The sequence below is a fragment of the Melanerpes formicivorus genome, unplaced genomic scaffold, assembly GCF_026170545.1.
Source record: "Melanerpes formicivorus ecotype bairdi unplaced genomic scaffold, bMelFor1.0.p_v2 SCAF_116, whole genome shotgun sequence".
NCBI classification, from domain to species: domain Eukaryota; kingdom Metazoa; phylum Chordata; class Aves; order Piciformes; family Picidae; genus Melanerpes; species Melanerpes formicivorus.
In genome coordinates this window covers 397,763-412,695 of record NW_027142468.1, presented here as the reverse complement: position 1 = coordinate 412,695, position 14,933 = coordinate 397,763, and the positions used below count along the sequence as shown (strand labels likewise).

General features: G+C 63.8%; 2 protein-coding genes and 1 long non-coding RNA gene across 4 annotated transcripts; all 3 read right to left on the bottom strand.

The window, feature by feature from the left end:
- Nucleotides 1–4,089: 4,089 nt before the first annotated feature.
- On the bottom strand, nt 4,090–6,320 carry LOC137456084 (tetra-peptide repeat homeobox protein 1-like). Of its 2 annotated transcripts, XM_068167385.1 has the most exons (4): nt 5,859–6,320; nt 5,643–5,738; nt 5,440–5,514; nt 4,090–5,198 (listed from the first exon to the last, which is right to left on the bottom strand). In XM_068167385.1, the coding sequence occupies exons 1-4, from the start codon at nt 5,900–5,902 to the stop codon at nt 4,112–4,114; spliced, it is 1,302 nt and encodes a 433-aa protein (XP_068023486.1). In that variant the 5' UTR covers nt 5,903–6,320; the 3' UTR covers nt 4,090–4,111. The 2 variants fall into 2 exon arrangements, with proteins under 2 accessions (XP_068023486.1, XP_068023487.1); XM_068167386.1 differs by lacking the exons at nt 5,440–5,514; nt 5,643–5,738.
- A 201-nt stretch (nt 6,321–6,521) lies between these two features.
- LOC137456123 (uncharacterized) lies at nt 6,522–7,612 on the bottom strand. Its single transcript, XR_010990955.1, has 3 exons — nt 7,546–7,612; nt 7,330–7,417; nt 6,522–6,924 (listed from the first exon to the last, which is right to left on the bottom strand). It is a non-coding gene; the product is annotated as an uncharacterized lncRNA (long non-coding RNA).
- A 594-nt stretch (nt 7,613–8,206) lies between these two features.
- Nucleotides 8,207–14,556, bottom strand: LOC137456107 (kinesin-like protein KIF18B). Its single transcript, XM_068167412.1, has 13 exons — nt 14,208–14,556; nt 13,531–13,688; nt 13,007–13,111; nt 12,618–12,728; nt 12,259–12,456; nt 11,961–12,137; nt 11,638–11,712; nt 11,407–11,519; nt 10,989–11,103; nt 10,654–10,760; nt 9,783–10,003; nt 8,773–9,298; nt 8,207–8,360 (listed from the first exon to the last, which is right to left on the bottom strand). The coding sequence occupies exons 1-13, from the start codon at nt 14,506–14,508 to the stop codon at nt 8,207–8,209; spliced, it is 2,361 nt and encodes a 786-aa protein (XP_068023513.1). The 5' UTR covers nt 14,509–14,556.
- Nucleotides 14,557–14,933: the final 377 nt, after the last annotated feature.

Below are 14,933 nucleotides of genomic sequence, written 5' to 3'. Positions count from 1 at the left end.
TGGTCCTAACCCTATTTGTACATAAGTAGTCCAATCGAAATCAAAAACCATGTTCCCATGTGTGGAATCTTGATCAGACCGGAGAGAAAAGACTTGAACTTGAAAAAGCAATAGTAAATTTTTCTGCTACAGTTGAAATCATGATGAATGCAAGCATAGATGTAATAAAAGTGCAGCAAATTGAAATCAATAGTCTCTCGAAAATATCTACTCAGAATAGATTAGCTTTGGATTTTTTATATGTTAAGGAAGGGGGTGTATGTGTAGTCATAAATGTAAGTTGTTGTAGTTATGTTAATCTAGATAAACGAGTGGAAACAGATTTACAGGCGATTGTAAACCACAATCAGATATTACATCAGATTTCTTTAGATGATACTTCTTGTGGATTTAAAGAAATATGGGATAAATTAACTTTCTGGTTACCAAATCTAAATTGGCTTCAACATTTGTTTGTAATATTGTTGGAATAATTGTAATATTGCTATGCATAATACTCTGCAATTGTTGTTACAAAATACTAAGACCTTTAAGTAAGATTGCTCATGTCAACGAGTTACAAGTAGAGAATTATGATCAGAATGTGATCAGAACAGATGAACTTAATTATGATCCAATTAAGAAGGTTCTGAAATATCTGGAAATTTTAATACAAATCAATGGTGACAAAAAAAAAAAAAAAGGGGGGAATTGTGATGAATATACTGGTGATTTGTGTTAAAATTCTAAGACTTAGAGTGCACTGGGATTAAGGGTCAGGATCTTGTGAGGCCTGTTTAGAGGGTAAAGAGAAAGAAACCTCTCTTGCAGACTTGCAAGGACACTGTCTGGTTAATTGGAGACATCACGGCTGAGAAGGAGCTGTCTTAAAGATAAACATTCAGAACTGGGAATTTGTTTTCTTCAGATAAGAAGCCTGCACAATTGAGCATGTGTGAAAGTGGATGCTTTGACCCTTACCACACTGAATGTAGGGAGAAGGGATTTGACCACCTATTCTAAGACTATCATATGCCTCCCTTCTATTTAGCATAAGTTTGCTTATATAGATGATGAAACTATATAAGATGAAGAAAACTATTGTAAGGTTGCTTTTTGGGTGAAGTTGGTACCAATAAGAGATCAGTATTACTAGGATGAGCAAAAACACATTATTATGGGTAATTTTATATTGGGCAAAGCAATGAAGCTCTTTTGCTCTTGCTGATTGCCTGCAAGTTTTCTGTCTGTGAAGCTAGAGCCTGGCCAGATCTACCTTTACAGATTAAAGAAATCTTGCTACCATTAAACAAATTATGATTTTTGACCATCCTAGAGAAAATAAAGGTGCAACATAACAGGTAATAATGAATTGATTGAACTTTTTCAGACATGTCTGATAGGGATACCCAGACTTAATGTAAATATGTTTGTTAATTATAGTAGTAAGTTTTAAGGTTCTTAGGTATCATCGTACTCATTTTGATTATTGTTAAACTTGTTTATAATTGTATTATGCAAAGTGTTCAGAGAATAACTTCCAAGGCCTTACTTGCACAAAAGAAAAACGGGGGAATTGTTGTTGGGCAAGAGGGGACATGGGTCCCAGGAACACCTGTGCAATTCAGGCCTTGAAGGATTCTCTGTTGATAATATAGTGGTGGAGCAGGAGCTGTGAGAAAGTGTTGATTGCTTGGTATGCTGAAGTCCAGCTGCCCCTGAGAAGGGAGGCAAGCAAGATAAGGAGGAGGCGAGATCTGGGAAAGAGAGCAATTAGGCCGGATAGAAGAATTCCACAGAGTTGTGAAAACAATGATGTAACCTTTTAGAGAGAAACCAATAGTATGTTGCCAAGTGGGCATAATTATAGCAAACTGTATATAAGATGTGTCTGATGCTCAATAAAGTTGGAATCCGCTGATCAAATTGGTCGTTAAAGCGGCCCCCTTCTTGCAGTAGTTGTGCTCATAGTAAAGAACTTCTTCCTCATCCAATCCAAACCTACCCTGCTCCAGTTTCAAGCCACTGCCCCTGGTCCTCTGGCTGCATACCTTTGGAAACAGCTCCTCCTCAGCCCCCTTCAGCCACTGGAAGGCTACTGTAAGGTCTCCTTGGAGCCTTTGCTCCCCAAGCTGAACTCCTTCAACTCTCCCAGACTGTCTTTATAGGAGAGATGCTCCACGCTGCTGCTCTCAGCTTTGTGGCTTTCCTTGGGGCCTCTTGGTATAGAATCATTGAATCACTAAGGGTGGAAAAGACCTCAGAGATCATCAAGTCCAACCTGCCACCCAACAGCTCCTGACAACTAAACCATGGCTCCAAATGCCAAGGTTGAACACCTCCAGGGATGGTGACTCCACCACCTCCCTGGGCAGCACATCCCAATGGCCAATTTCTCCTCAGCTCCAGCCTGAATCTCCCCTGGCACAGCTTGAGACTGTGGCCTCTTGTTCTGCTGCTGGGTGCCTGGGAGAAGAAACCAACCCCCACCTGGCTACAACCACCCTTCAGGGAGTTGGAGAGAGCAAGAAGGTCTCCCCTGAGCCTCCTCTTCTCCAGACTAAACAGCCCCAGGGCTCTCAGTCTCTCTTCACATGGGAGATCCTCAAGTCCCCTAAGCATCCTCCTGGCTCTCCCTTGGACTCTCTCCAGCAGGTCTCTGTCTCTCTTGACCTGGGGAGCCCAGAGCTGGACCCAGGATTGCAGCTGTGGTCTGAGCAGGGCAGAGCAGAGGGGGAGCAGAACCTCCCCAGCCCTGCTGGCCACACTTTCCTTCCTGCACCCCAGGACCCCAGTGGCTCTCTTGGCCCCCAGGGCACATTGCTGTCCCATGCAGAACTTGTCCACAAGGACTCCATGGAGCTGCTCTCCAGCAGGACAGCTCCTAACCTGTCCTGGTGCCTGCTGTTACTCCTCCCCAGATGCAAGACCCTGCTCTTGTCCTGGCTGACCTCCATGAGGTTTGCCTGCAGCCAGCTCTCAGCTCTTCCAGAGTTCCCTGGATGACAGCACAGCCTGAGGGGTGTCAGCCACCCCCACCCCCCAGTTCTGACTTCAGCACCTCACAAGAATTAAAGATGATTGGTGAAACTCAGGTGGTTGACACCTGAGCAACAAATGATTTGGCATTCTGAAGGTCTCAAAAGAACCTTGGTTTGTTTTGCCCTTTCCCTGAGGACTCCTAGCTGATCTTGCCCTGTCTGCAAGCACAGGTAGCATGAAGATTGATGTGAGAAACTCACCTTGTGTGGCTGGCAGTGGGAGAGGTTATCAAATTGCTGGCTGTGAGGCACAAGGGGAAATGGTTTGGAACAGGGGATCAAAAGAAGTGAAGAGAGTATTTCGTTGTCTGGAGCTCCTCACAGGAGCCCTGAGCAGCATCCAGGCTCCCACAGGCAGCACATCCTTGAAGAGGTTGAAACAGGACCTGGGAGTGCTGGGGGGCAGCAAGCTCTGCATGGGACAGCAATGTGCCCTGGGGGCCAAGAAGGCCAACGGGGTCCTGGGGGGCATTCAGGGGAGTGTGTCCAGCAGAGCCAGGGAGGTTCTCCTCCCCCTCTACTCTGCCCTGCTGAGACCCCACCTGGAATATTGCATCCAGCTCTGGGCTCCCCAGGTCAGGAGGGACAGGGACTGCTAGAGAGAGTCCAAGGGAGGGCTGCAAGGCTGCGGAAGGGACTGCAGCACTGCCTGGGGAGGAGAGGCTGAGAGCCCTGGGGCTGTTGAGTCTGGAGAGGAGAAGGCTGAGAGGGATCTGATCAATGGCTATCAAGAGCTGAGGGCTGGGGGTCAGGAAGGAAGGGACAGGGACAGCCTCTGCTCACTGTGCCCTGGGATAGGCCAAGGGGCAATGGATAGAAACTGCAGCACAGGAGGTTGGGGATGAAAGAAGAGAGCCCTTTGGTTTCAACTTCCCCCTGTGAAGATGAGTGGGGCTGCCTGATCCACAGAGGCTAAGAAGAAGAACCCCAGAGCCCCTGCGATGATGGTAGAGAGGGGGAAGGCAGACTAGAGCCCAGGCCAGGAGGAATGGCCTGGCCCAGGCAACCCCCGAGGGAGCCCCAGCCCCAGGGTCCCCCAAGGGGAGGGAAAAAGCAGCCAGAAAAGGTCTGAAGAACCAAAAACCAAACCTTTAGTGAACAACACAAACAGAGGGGGGAACCGCGCCGCAGAGGGGAGGGGACAGGGCCGGGAACCGCGAAGTGGGGTAGGGGGAACCGAGCTGCAAAAAGGGACGGGGCCGGGACGCTGCGGACGGGACGGGGCCGGGGCCAGGGAAGCCGCGGACGGGGACCGGGGTGGGGACCGGGGCAGGGACGGCGCGGACGGGGACCGGGGGCAGGGACGGGGCGGACGGGACGGGGCCAGAGACAGGGGCGCGGCGGACGAGACGGGGCCAGAGGCAGGGGCGCGGCGGACGAGACGGGGGCAGGAACGGCGCGGACGGGACGGGAGCAGGGACGGGGGCAGGGACGGCGCGGACGGGACGGGAGCAGGGACGGGGGCAGGGACGGCGCGGACGGGCCGGGACCAGGGACCGGGGCAGGGACACGGCGGACGGGACGGGCCCAGGGACCGGGGCAGGGACGGCGCGGACGGGACGGGACCAGGGACCGGGGCAGGGACGGCGCGGACGGGACGGGACCAGGGACCGGGGCAGGGACGGCGCGGACGGGACGGGACCAGGGACCGGGGCAGGGACGGCGCGGACGGGACGGGACCAGGGACCGGGGCAGGGACGGCGCGGACGGGACGGGACCAGGGACCGGGGCAGGGACGGCGCGGGCCCAGGGACCGGGGCAGGGACACGGCGGACGCGACGGGACCAGGGACCGGGGCAGGGACACGGCGGACGCGACGGGACCAGGGACCGGGGCAGGGACACGGCGGACGCGACGGGACCAGGGACCGGGGCAGGGACGGCGCGGACGCGACGGGACCAGGGACCGGGGCAGGGACGGCGCGGACGCGACGGGACCAGGGACCGGGGCAGGGACGGCGCGGACGCGACGGGACCAGGGACCGGGGCAGGGACGGCGCGGACGGGACCGCGGGCAGGGACGCCGCCGACGGGACCTCCAGCTTGGGCTGGGGTCCTGGCTGCTGAAGTTTTCACTGGATGGGGGCTGGAAGGAGAGAGGTTGCTGCCGAAGCCTGGGAGCACTCTGGGGCTCCTCTTGCTGCACTGCCGTTCACAGGGCCTGAAGGATGCTCCGGGGCTGCAGAGAGAGGAGAGAAGGGCATCAGGCAGCTCTGGGGCACAAGCAGCAAACGCAGCTCCCCTCCTGAGGCACACCCAGGCACTGGCACCTCCCTGCTCTCCCGCCCTCCCCCCAGCACCAACCATGCCCCTGCCAGGGCTTTGCCTCGCAGCTGGCACAGGGCTGGCACAGCAGCAGGCTGCAGGCTGCCGCGGGGCAGGGCTCACTCCTGGCTGAGTGGTTCCCAGGGCAGCCTCACCTGGGCTGCAGAGGACAGGGCAGCTCTGTTCCTGCTCTGGAGTTCCACTGCCCACTCTCCGGGGGGCAAAGGGCTCTGGGAAAGGCAAAGAGGCCATTGGCACCCAGCCAGGCTCAGGGCAGAGGCCACAGGCAAGGTGCAGCTGCAGCCATGGAGCAGGGCCCACACTGGGGAGCACAAGCAGCTGCTGGCAGCTCTCTCACCTCTCAGCTCCCTCCTGCTTCAGGGCAGAGGCTCTGCAGTCCACAGGGAGCCTGGGCACAGAGGGTGTCCGTGGGGCACAGGCCAGCTTGCAGGGCCTGCAGGCAGGGCAGAGATGGTTAGTGCCAGGGGGGATCCTGACTGCCCCTGGCACGGGGCTGGGAGGCACCTGGGTGCTGCGTGGCTCCCTCCCTGGGGGCCAGGGGTCGCACTCGCACCGTGACGGCCACGGCGCCCTCCTGGGGGGAGGGACCAGCACCATGGCGGCGACGACGACGCAGGGCTGAGGGCACTGCCCCTGGGGTCCGCACAGCACCGCTCCAAGGACAGCACTGGCTGAAGAACACAGCTCCGGGCTCCAACGTCCTGAGGGCGCACTCTCGGGAGAAAAAAAGGTCAGGCAGGGAGGGGAAGCGGCGGAGGGGGAGCCGCAGGCTGGAGAAAGCCTGGACACCCCCAGCCCCCCACCCGGGACCCTGCTCCCACACCCCCCCTGTGGTAACTCCCACCGGTACCCCGAGAGCTGCCCTTCCAATACCCTCCAGCCCTACAGGTTCCCAGCGTCTGCAAGGATCCTACATCACCCTGGGGTCCCCACAGCCACCCTAACGCTCCTACAACCGCCCCGGGACGCCCCCACATCCAGAGCCCTGATCCCTGATCCCCAACCCCCTCCCCACGCCCACACCCCCGGCCTCTAGCCCTCCCCGGCGCCCTCCCCAGCTTCCCCCCGGCGCTGCCACCGCCGCCTCCAGCACTCCCTGCCTCCCCCAGCCCCCGCTCCCCGCAGCCGTCCCCATCCCTCTGCCTCGCCGCTCCCGGGGCCCCAGCGCTACTCACCGCCGCCTGCGCCACAGGGCTTCAAACGCTGCCGCCGGACACGCCCCCTGCGCTCACTGGCCGGTGCCCGAACGCAGCCCCCCATTGGCTCTCGAACGCCGACAGCCCCGCCCCCTCCCGCCCGCGCAGAGCACCATGGGAGCCGTAGGCCGCCGGGGCCCGGCCGCCATCTTTGCCCTCAGCCCCAGCCCTGCCCTGGCAGCTTCTCCTCCCAGCTCCCTGCCGGCAGCTCCGGCCCCGACCAGCCCCCGCGGCCAGCCCAGCGCCGCCTGCCCCTCAGCAGCGCTGAGAAGCCAGCACCGGGCACCCACCAGGGCCCGCACGGGGCACGCCCAGGGCTGTCCACACCTCCCCAGGGGCTCTGCTCTCTCAGCCGGGGCTGGAGGCACTCTGGGGCTGCTCCTGCTGCGCTGCTGCTCAGAGGGCCTGAAGGATGCTCTGGGGCTGCAGAGAGAGGAGAGAAGGGCAGCAGGCAGCGCCGGGCACACCCAGGCCCTGGCAGATACCTGCTCTATTGCCCTCCCCCAGCACCAACCATCCCCATGGCAGGGCTGTGCCTCCAGCTGGCACGGGGCTGGCACAGCAGCAGGCTGCAGCCACCCCCCAGCACCAACCATCCCCATGGCAGGGCTCTGCTCCAGCTGGCACGGGGCTGGCACAGCAGCAGGCTGCAGCCACCCCCCAGCACCAACCATCCCCATGGCAGGGCTGTGCCTCCAGCTGGCACGGGGCTGGCACAGCAGCAGGCTGCAGCCACCCCCCAGCACCAACCATCCCCATGGCAGGGCTGTGCCTCCAGCTGGCACGGGGCTGGCACAGCAGCAGGGCTCACTCCCAGGGCAGCCTCACCTGGGCTGCAGAGGCCTTGGCAGCTCGCTGCCTGCTGCGCAGCTGGGGGATGCGGCTCCGCTGTCCACCCCCGGGGGGGCAAAGGGCTCTGAGGGAGGCAAAGAGGCCATTGGCACCCAGGCAGGCTCGGGGCAGAGGGCACTGGCAAGGTGCAGCTGCAGCCATGGGGCAGGGCCCACAGTGGGGAGCACAGGCAGCTGCTGGCAGCTCTCTCACCTCTCAGCTGCCTTCTGCTTCAGGGCAGAGGCTCTGCAGCCCACAGGCAGCCTGGGCACAGAGGGTGTGCGTGGGGCACAGGCCAGCTTGCAGGGCCTGCAGGCAGGGCAGAGATGGTTAGTGCCAGGGGGGATCCTGACTGCCCCTGGCACGGGGCTGGGCCCTGCCCTGTCCCCATTTCCAGCTCTCCTCACTCTGAGCTATTTGCAGAGCCCCAGAAGCAAGGAGGTCTCCCTGGGGGTGTCCTGCACCACCAGGGCCAGGTGGGGCTCAGCCTCTGCACAGCCACAGGGCTCCAGAAGAGCCAGAGCCTCTTTGCTGCACCAGCCAAAAGCCACCCCAAAGATGCCCAGGCCCCCAAGGGCACAGCCCTGACCCCCAGTGCCAGGAGAGCAGATGCCCAACCTGCTCCCAGCCAGCACTCCTGAAGCAATCTGGAGGATGCTCCAGGGCCAAAGGGAGGAGCAGGAGCAGGAAAAGCTTCCCTTGGAATGCTCTCTGCCCTGTGCAGCCGTGCCCAGGTGAGCTCAGCCTGTGCCTGCTGGCCAAGTGCCTCCTGCCCACCCTCTGCCCTCCACAGAGCTGCAGCCATCCCCACAGGAGGCACCCAGCCATGGAGGGCAGGATCCCCAAAGCCACAGGGAAGGCCCCAGGGCAGCACTCACTTGGGCACCGAGAGGGCATCCTGCTTGTGCTGCCAGCCTGGGGGCTCCAGGCCCCTGCAGCCCAAGGGCTCAGGGCTGCTGCCTGAGGCTGGCAGCCTGCAGACCTGGTAGGTGACATTGAGCTCATGGCTCCTGGCAGCAGCTGCAGCCCTGGGGCAGAGAGAGACAGAGCCAAGGAGCAGTCAGGGGCTGAAGCTCAGCCCCTGGCACCCAAGACAGGCTCAGCACCACCAGCAGCACCTCTGAGCCCCCTCCTCAGCTGGGGCACAGCCTGGGGGGAGCTCTGGGCCAGGCAAGCTTTGAGGCAGAGCTCATCCCTGGGGCAGCTACGTGCAGGAGGAGGGGGCACACACTGTGCCAGGGCAAGTGGCACACAGGGGGGCCTTCTGCTTGGCTTTTTCTCTTCAGCAACCCCTGCCCAGGTGAGCTCAGCCCACTGCTGCCCACCCCCCAGCCCTGTGCCCCCTGCCCACCCTCCCTCCCCACAGAGCCGCAGCCACCCCCCCAGGAGGCACCCAGGGGGTCCCCAACCCCGCAGGGAGGGCCCCAGGGCGGCACTCACTTGGGCACCGAGAGGGCATCCTGCTGCCGGAGGAGGTCCTGGCTGGGGGGCTCCAGGCCCCTGCAGCCCGGGGGCCCAGGGCTGGCTGAGGCTGGCAGCCTGCACACCTGGTAGGTGCCATCCAGGTCAGGGCCCGGGGGCAGGGCACAGCCCTGGGGAGCTGCCAGCGGCGCCAGGGGCAGGCGGCTCCGGGAGAGCCTCTCCGGGCACAGGCTGGAGCCGCAGGGCCAGGCTGGCAGCGCCACAGGGGCTGGGGGGGCTGCAGCCGGGGGGCAGGGGCTGGGGGGGCTCTGTGCCGCCCTGGCAGCCTCTGCCGGCTGCCCACTCGGCCGCCGGCGTTTGGGCCGCGGGGAGAGGCTGCAGGCAGAGGCCGGCTGGGCAGGAGTTGGCATCTCAGGGGACCTCCTCCTCTTCCCGATGGGGCTGAGGGCCAGCAGCCTGGCACTGCTGAGCGCAGCCAGGTGCTGCCAGCCTGGCAGGGGAGAGCTGGTCACGGGGGCGCCAGGCACAGCCACGCAGCTCTCGGCTGGAGGAGCAGAGCAGAGACCGAGTCAGCTCCCTGGCTGCAGCTCCCAGGCCCTCCCCCCCTGCCCCCCACCCCCCTCAGCTCTTTGCTGGGACTGCCCCAAACCACACCAAGCCCAAGAGCCAGCACCAACCATCCTGGGCCCAGAGCAAGTGCCCCGTGGCAGGGCCTGGCCTGTGCCCAGCAGCAGCCTCTGCAGAGCCAGGCTCTGCTGCTGGCCTCATGCATGGGCACCGAGGATGAGGAGGAAGAGGTCAGCCCTGCCCAGACACAGGCTGCCAGCAGCCAGGCCACAGCTGGGCTGAGCGGGGCAGATGCCCCCAAGAGCAGTCACCCACAGGAGATAAAGGCAGGCTCAGCCCCCACTGGGTGCCAGGGCAGGAGAAACTTCTGCCCCTGCCCTGTGCCCACAGCTGGCAGCTGCCCCCCACCACCCCCCAGCCCTGCAGCAGAGCCTGGGACAGAGGAGAGAGAGGGCACCAACCTGGATCCTCAGCAGCACTGCCCTGCTGGCTCCTCTGGGCTGGGCTGGCCCTGCTGGCCTCTGCAGCCCTCCCTGGGGAGGAGGCCTGCTCCTGGCTGGCAGCAGCCTCCTGAGGGGCCAGGGGCTGCAGTGCCTCAGAGGCCACAGCAGCAGCAAGGAAGCTGCCAGCCTGGGGCAGGGACTGCTGCTCTGGGGAGGAGCTCCTGGCAGCAGCTGCAGCCCTGGGGCAGAGAGAGACAGAGCCAAGGAGCAGTCAGGGGCTGAACCTCAGCCCCTGGCACCCAAGACAGGCTCAGCACCACCAGCAGCACCTCTGAGCCCCCTCCTCAGGTGGGGCACAGCCTGGGGGGAGCTCTGGGCCAGGCAAGCTTTGAGACTGAGGGGTGCCCAGGCTGGCACTGCAGGACCTGAGCTGGGAGATCACCTGTGGGCTGCAGGGCACCCAACAGCAGCCCCAGAGCTGTGCTGGGCCTCAGGCACACAGCACAGGCAGCCTCCCTCGGGAGACCTTCCCCCTGCCAGGACATTGGGGCACAGACAGCAGCAGGTGGTGCCAGGGCAGCACCTCGGGGAGCAGAGGCAGCAGCAGAGCCCTGGGGGAGGCAGCTCCAGGCCTGGCAAGAGGCACTGAAGGCTCTCAGCTGCTGTGCCTGGAAACCTTCCCTGCTGACCCTTCCAGGGGAGCTTCTCCCCTGGGACTGGCTCTCTAGGAGCCAAATCCCACCTCAGAGGGCAGGCACTGCTCTGTAAGCCAAGGCCTGGGCCCTCCCCCACCTCCAGCACCCTCAGGGGGCTGCACACCACAGGAAGGTTGAAACTCTCTGAGCAGCCAGGAGCAAGTGGCACAGGGAGGGGGCACAAGGACACTCACCCCTCTGGCTGGCTGGCAGTCAAGCCCTGCAGGAGGGGGGCTGCTTCCTTTGCTTCCTGCTGCACATCTGCCTGCTGGATGGCTGGGGCAGACCTTTCCTCTGCAGCCTGCAGCAAGCCCCCAGAGCAGCATCAGGCCAGAGCTGAGCTGAGCCTGGGCCCCCAGCTGCCCCTTCCCTGCCAGGCTCAGAGCTTTCTCCAGCACTCCACAGCCCAGCACCTGCTGAGCCCAGACCTCCCAGAGCAGCTCAGCTCCTGCCCTCTCCCAGCCTGCCCAGTGCAGCCCAGCAAGGTACCTGAGCTGGGTCCCGTCACCAGGCCAAGCCCTCCTCTCACCTCCTCCAAGGCCAGCTGCAAGGCAGCAGGACACCCAGCTGCCAGCTCCTGCTGCTCTCCAGCACTCTCCCCACCAGGGAGCTCCAGGCACGCCTCGGGCACAGCCTCCTCCACCCTACACAAGTCACAGCAGCAGCCCCTGAGCCAGGGAAGAGCCTCTGGGGAAGCCATCCCTTGGCCTACCAAGGTTTGGGATGGAGCCAAGGGCAGCTTTGGCCTTTGTCCCCCAGCTCTGGGGGCTGCCAGGCTCCTCACTCCAGCTGGGCAGCGGAGAGGCTGTGGCACAGCAGCAGAGCAGCTCAGCTGCGTCCTGGCAGCCACTTGGGCTGCAGCCAGCAGCCAAACTCTGCAAGCTCCTGGCCCTGGGGGACCCCAAGGTGCCAGCCCAGGCTCCCTCCCTCCTGCCCAGCAGCCTCACCTGGGCAGCTCCAAGGGGCTGGAGCCGAGGGCAGGCAGCGGCTCTGGCGCCTGGCCCTGTGCCCCGCGGGCAGCATCCTCATAGGCACGGAGCTTGGCCTGCAGCTCTGCCACCTGTGAGCAAGGGGCAGCCCTGGCTCAGAGCATGCCCTGAGCCCCAGCAGCTCAGCAGGCTGGGTGCCAGGCAAAGCAGAGCCGCAGACAGAGCCCAGCCCTGCCCCCGGCAGCTCACCTCCGCTCTCAGCTGCGCACACAGCACAACGTACGGACAGACGTGGGAGTCCGGGCTCGGCAGGTTGCTCTTGAGCTGCGGGGAGAGGGAGGAGCGGAGCTGAGAGCAGCACCGGGACAGCTCCTTCCCCTCCGCTGAGGCGGCAGCGGGGCAGCTCCTCAGCCTGCCCTGGGCTGGTGGGGCCCGAGGGGCTGCAGCTGACTCTGAGAGGGGCTCCAGAGGCAGCCCGGCTGCGGCAGGGAGGCGGCAGGGAGGCAGCAGCCTGCCCCAGGCTCCTTCCCGGGCAGCCCCAGCAGCTGCCGGCCGCGGGGCGAGGTGCTCACCGAGACCTGGATCTCCTTGGCCCTGCTGGCATACTTGAGGGTGTTGAGGGTGTCCTGGCAGCAGAGCGGCGAGGGGCTGAGGGCAGCCAGCATCAGGGTGCGGCAGTTGCCGCCGATGGAGTCCTTCAGCAGCCGCGTCAGCTTGCTGTCCCGGTACGGGACGTGGCTCTGCTTGCCCTGCCCGGCACAGCGAGGCTCCGCTCAGGGGCTGGCCCTCGGCTCCCAGCCCCGGCCAGGCCCAGCCCACGGCAGCTCTGCCGTGGGGACGGCGCTCAGGGCCCCTCAGCGGCAGCCTCACCTTGGCCCCAGCCAGCGCCTGGATGACGCTGAGCAGGGCCAGCAGCGAGCGGTTGATGCTGGCTCCCTCCCGCAGCCGCTCGCCGCTGGTCTTGGCCACCGCGGCTCGCTCCGAGCCGGCCAGGTCGACCAAGCTCATCTTGGCCACCCGCACGGCCCCAGCGAGGCCCTCGGCGCGGTCCTGCTGCTTCACGTAGACCTGGCAGGGCACACAGAGGGCAGGCTGCAGCTCCGCAGGGCGCTCGGGCTCGCCGCTCGCAGCCGCGGCAGCAGCCCTGGCACGCCGGCCCTGGCACAGCATCGCCGCCTGCCCCCCTCCGGGCAGCGGTGCCAAGGGCTGCCCCAAGCACCACCCCTCACCTGCAGCACGGCGTGGGAGCGGGAGGAGGAGGCGTTGGCATCGGTGGCATGCTGCGTGCGGTTCCTGCTGCCCCCGAGCAGCATCTGCAGGAGCTGCTCTGCCGAGCTGGGCTGGCGGGGAGCAGGCAGAGGGCAGGGATCAGCGCAGCCCCGGCACGGGCACCGAGCGCCCACAGGCTGAGGCCTCCTGCGCCCCTGCAGGGCTCCTCTGGCCTCGGGCTCAGCGCTGCTGCCAGCCGGCACCCACCCAGCCGGCACCCCCGGGGCCCCGCAGCCCCTGCCCCGGGGCCCCGCAGCCCTCCCCTCCCCCTCCAGCTCCCCCGGTCCCAGCTGGCACCCCTGGGGCGGGCACAGCGCTGCCCACACCTTGTGCCTGCTTCCACCCCCACCTGCTGGATGGAGAGGCCCTGAACCACAGCTCCTCTCTCAGGATCCTCCCGGATGGGCAGAGGGCCCTTGGGCTCCAGCAGGTCACGGATCTGCTCGTTGTAGACCTGCAGCAGGCAGCTCCAGCTCAGGATGAGGCTTGGGGCCCCAGAGGGCAGCAGGCAGAGGAGCTTGGGACTCCAGGGCCTGCTGCCCACCCAACAGCACCTCTGGCACCTGCCGCCAGCAGGAGCAGCTGAAGGTGCCCTAAGGCAGGGGACAGCTCAGGAGGCTTCAGCAGCCAGGCACTGAGCCGCTGCTCCTCCAAAGGCCTTGCAGCCAGGAAGCCCTCATTGCCCTGTGGCCCCCAGCTCCAGAGGGGGCAGGCCAGCAGCACCAGCCCAGCAGCCTGGCCAGGGGCAGCCTGCTTCCAGTCTGGGGCTGCCCTGGGCACAGCTGGCAGCACAGGGGTAGCCCTGGCACTACAAGCCCAGACCTTGGAGGTGGTGGCCTGGCAGCAGGAGGGGCACAGCTGGGCACAGCCTACCTCCAGGTAGGAGACCAGGACCTCGCAGCTCTTCTGCTCCTGCCTGGCCTCCAGCCTCCTGAACAGCTCCTCCATGGTGAGGTAGATGATGCCAGGGCTGTTCTCCGAGCCCAGCATGGTGTAGGTTTTCCCTGCTCCGGTTGCTCCGTAGGCAAACACTGGGAGGAGAAAGGGAGGAGCCCTGAGAGCAGCCTCCATCGACAGCAGCACTGGGGGGATGCTGCCAGCTCTGCCTCAGCTGGGGACACAGCCCCAAACCCAGCTCCTGCTGTGGGGCACTGCTGCCTCCCACTCACATCCTGTCCAGCAGGGCCCCCGGGGCCCTCTGCACCAGCCTGCTGCCCAGCCTGCACAGGGCTCCCAGCTGATGCCACCCCACAGGCAGGACTCCACACTCATCTGGGCTTGTCTCTGCTCTCCTCTTGCTGGCCTGGGCCCTGCCTGCCCCCAGAGCCCTCGGATGACATCTCCAGGCCAGCACTGGCCCTGTCCCGGCCCCAGCTTGGTGCCAACAACAAGGTCAAGGCTTTCTCTTTCTGCAGAGCCGCTGCGTCCCCACTGCTGCCACAGCCGCTCAGGGCTTCTGGAACCAACCCCCAGCTCTGCTGAGCCCACCCAGAGCAGGGGCAGATGGGCAGGAGCTCCTGCAAGGGCCAGAGCAGGCTGCTAGGGCTCACCAGAGCAGTTGTAGCCGTCGAGGAGAGTATCGACCATCTGGCGGGTGGTGTGCTGGAACACCTCCTCCTGGGTGGCCTGCTCAGCAAAAACCCGGTCGAAGAGGAACTTCTGATGTTTGCCTGGGTTCTTGCCGCGGCCAGCAGGCAGCACACCGCCGGAGGCACCAGGGTCGAACAGGAGGGTGTGATGGTCGACCACCCTCAGCAGCGGGTGCTGCGCGGCTCCCTCGCCGGGGGCCGGGGGTCGCACTCGCACCATGACGGTCACGGTGCCCTCCTGGGGGGCAGGGGCCGCCGCCATGGCGGCGGCGGCGACGAAGGTGACACAAGGCTCAGGGCACTCCCCTTAGGGTTCGCACAGCACCACCACAAGAAAAGCACCGCTCGAAGGAAAGCGCCGGCTGAAGAACACCGAAGAACACAGCTCTGGGCTCGAAAGTCCTGAGAGTGCACTCTGAGAAGAGACAACAAGGGTCAGGCGGGGAGGGGAAGCGGCGGAGGGGGAGCCTGAGGCTGGAGAAAGCCTTTACCTCTCGAGCCCGGAGCCTGCTCCCGAGCCCTGCCTGCCCTAACCGCCGCCGCTGCCGCCGGGGCTGCCGTTACACCCCCCCCAGCCCTGCGCCTTCTCCCCGTCCGGAAGGAGCCTGCATCCCCTGCGGGTCCTCACAACCGCCCCAACGCTCCGACCCCACCGCGGGTCCCCAGAGCCCCTCCACAGCCTCGGCC

Coding starts and splice junctions, on each gene's coding strand:
- LOC137456107 (XM_068167412.1), bottom strand. CDS start 14,508: ATGGCGGCGGCCCCTGCCCCCCAGGAGGGCACCGTGACCGTCATGGTG. Junction 13,112..13,530: donor TCCTGGTCTCCTACCTGGAG/GTAGGCTGTGCC, acceptor TGCCTGCTGCAG/GTCTACAACGAGCAGATCCG. Junction 11,520..11,637: donor GTGCGCAGCTGAGAGCGGAG/GTGAGCTGCCGG, acceptor CCTTGCTCACAG/GTGGCAGAGCTGCAGGCCAA.
- LOC137456084 (XM_068167385.1), bottom strand. CDS start 5,902: ATGGTGCTGGTCCCTCCCCCCAGGAGGGCGCCGTGGCCGTCACG. Junction 5,515..5,642: donor AAGCAGGAGGGAGCTGAGAG/GTGAGAGAGCTG, acceptor TGCCTTTCCCAG/AGCCCTTTGCCCCCCGGAGA. Junction 5,199..5,439: donor CCCTGTCCTCTGCAGCCCAG/GTGAGGCTGCCC, acceptor CTCTCTCTGCAG/CCCCGGAGCATCCTTCAGGC.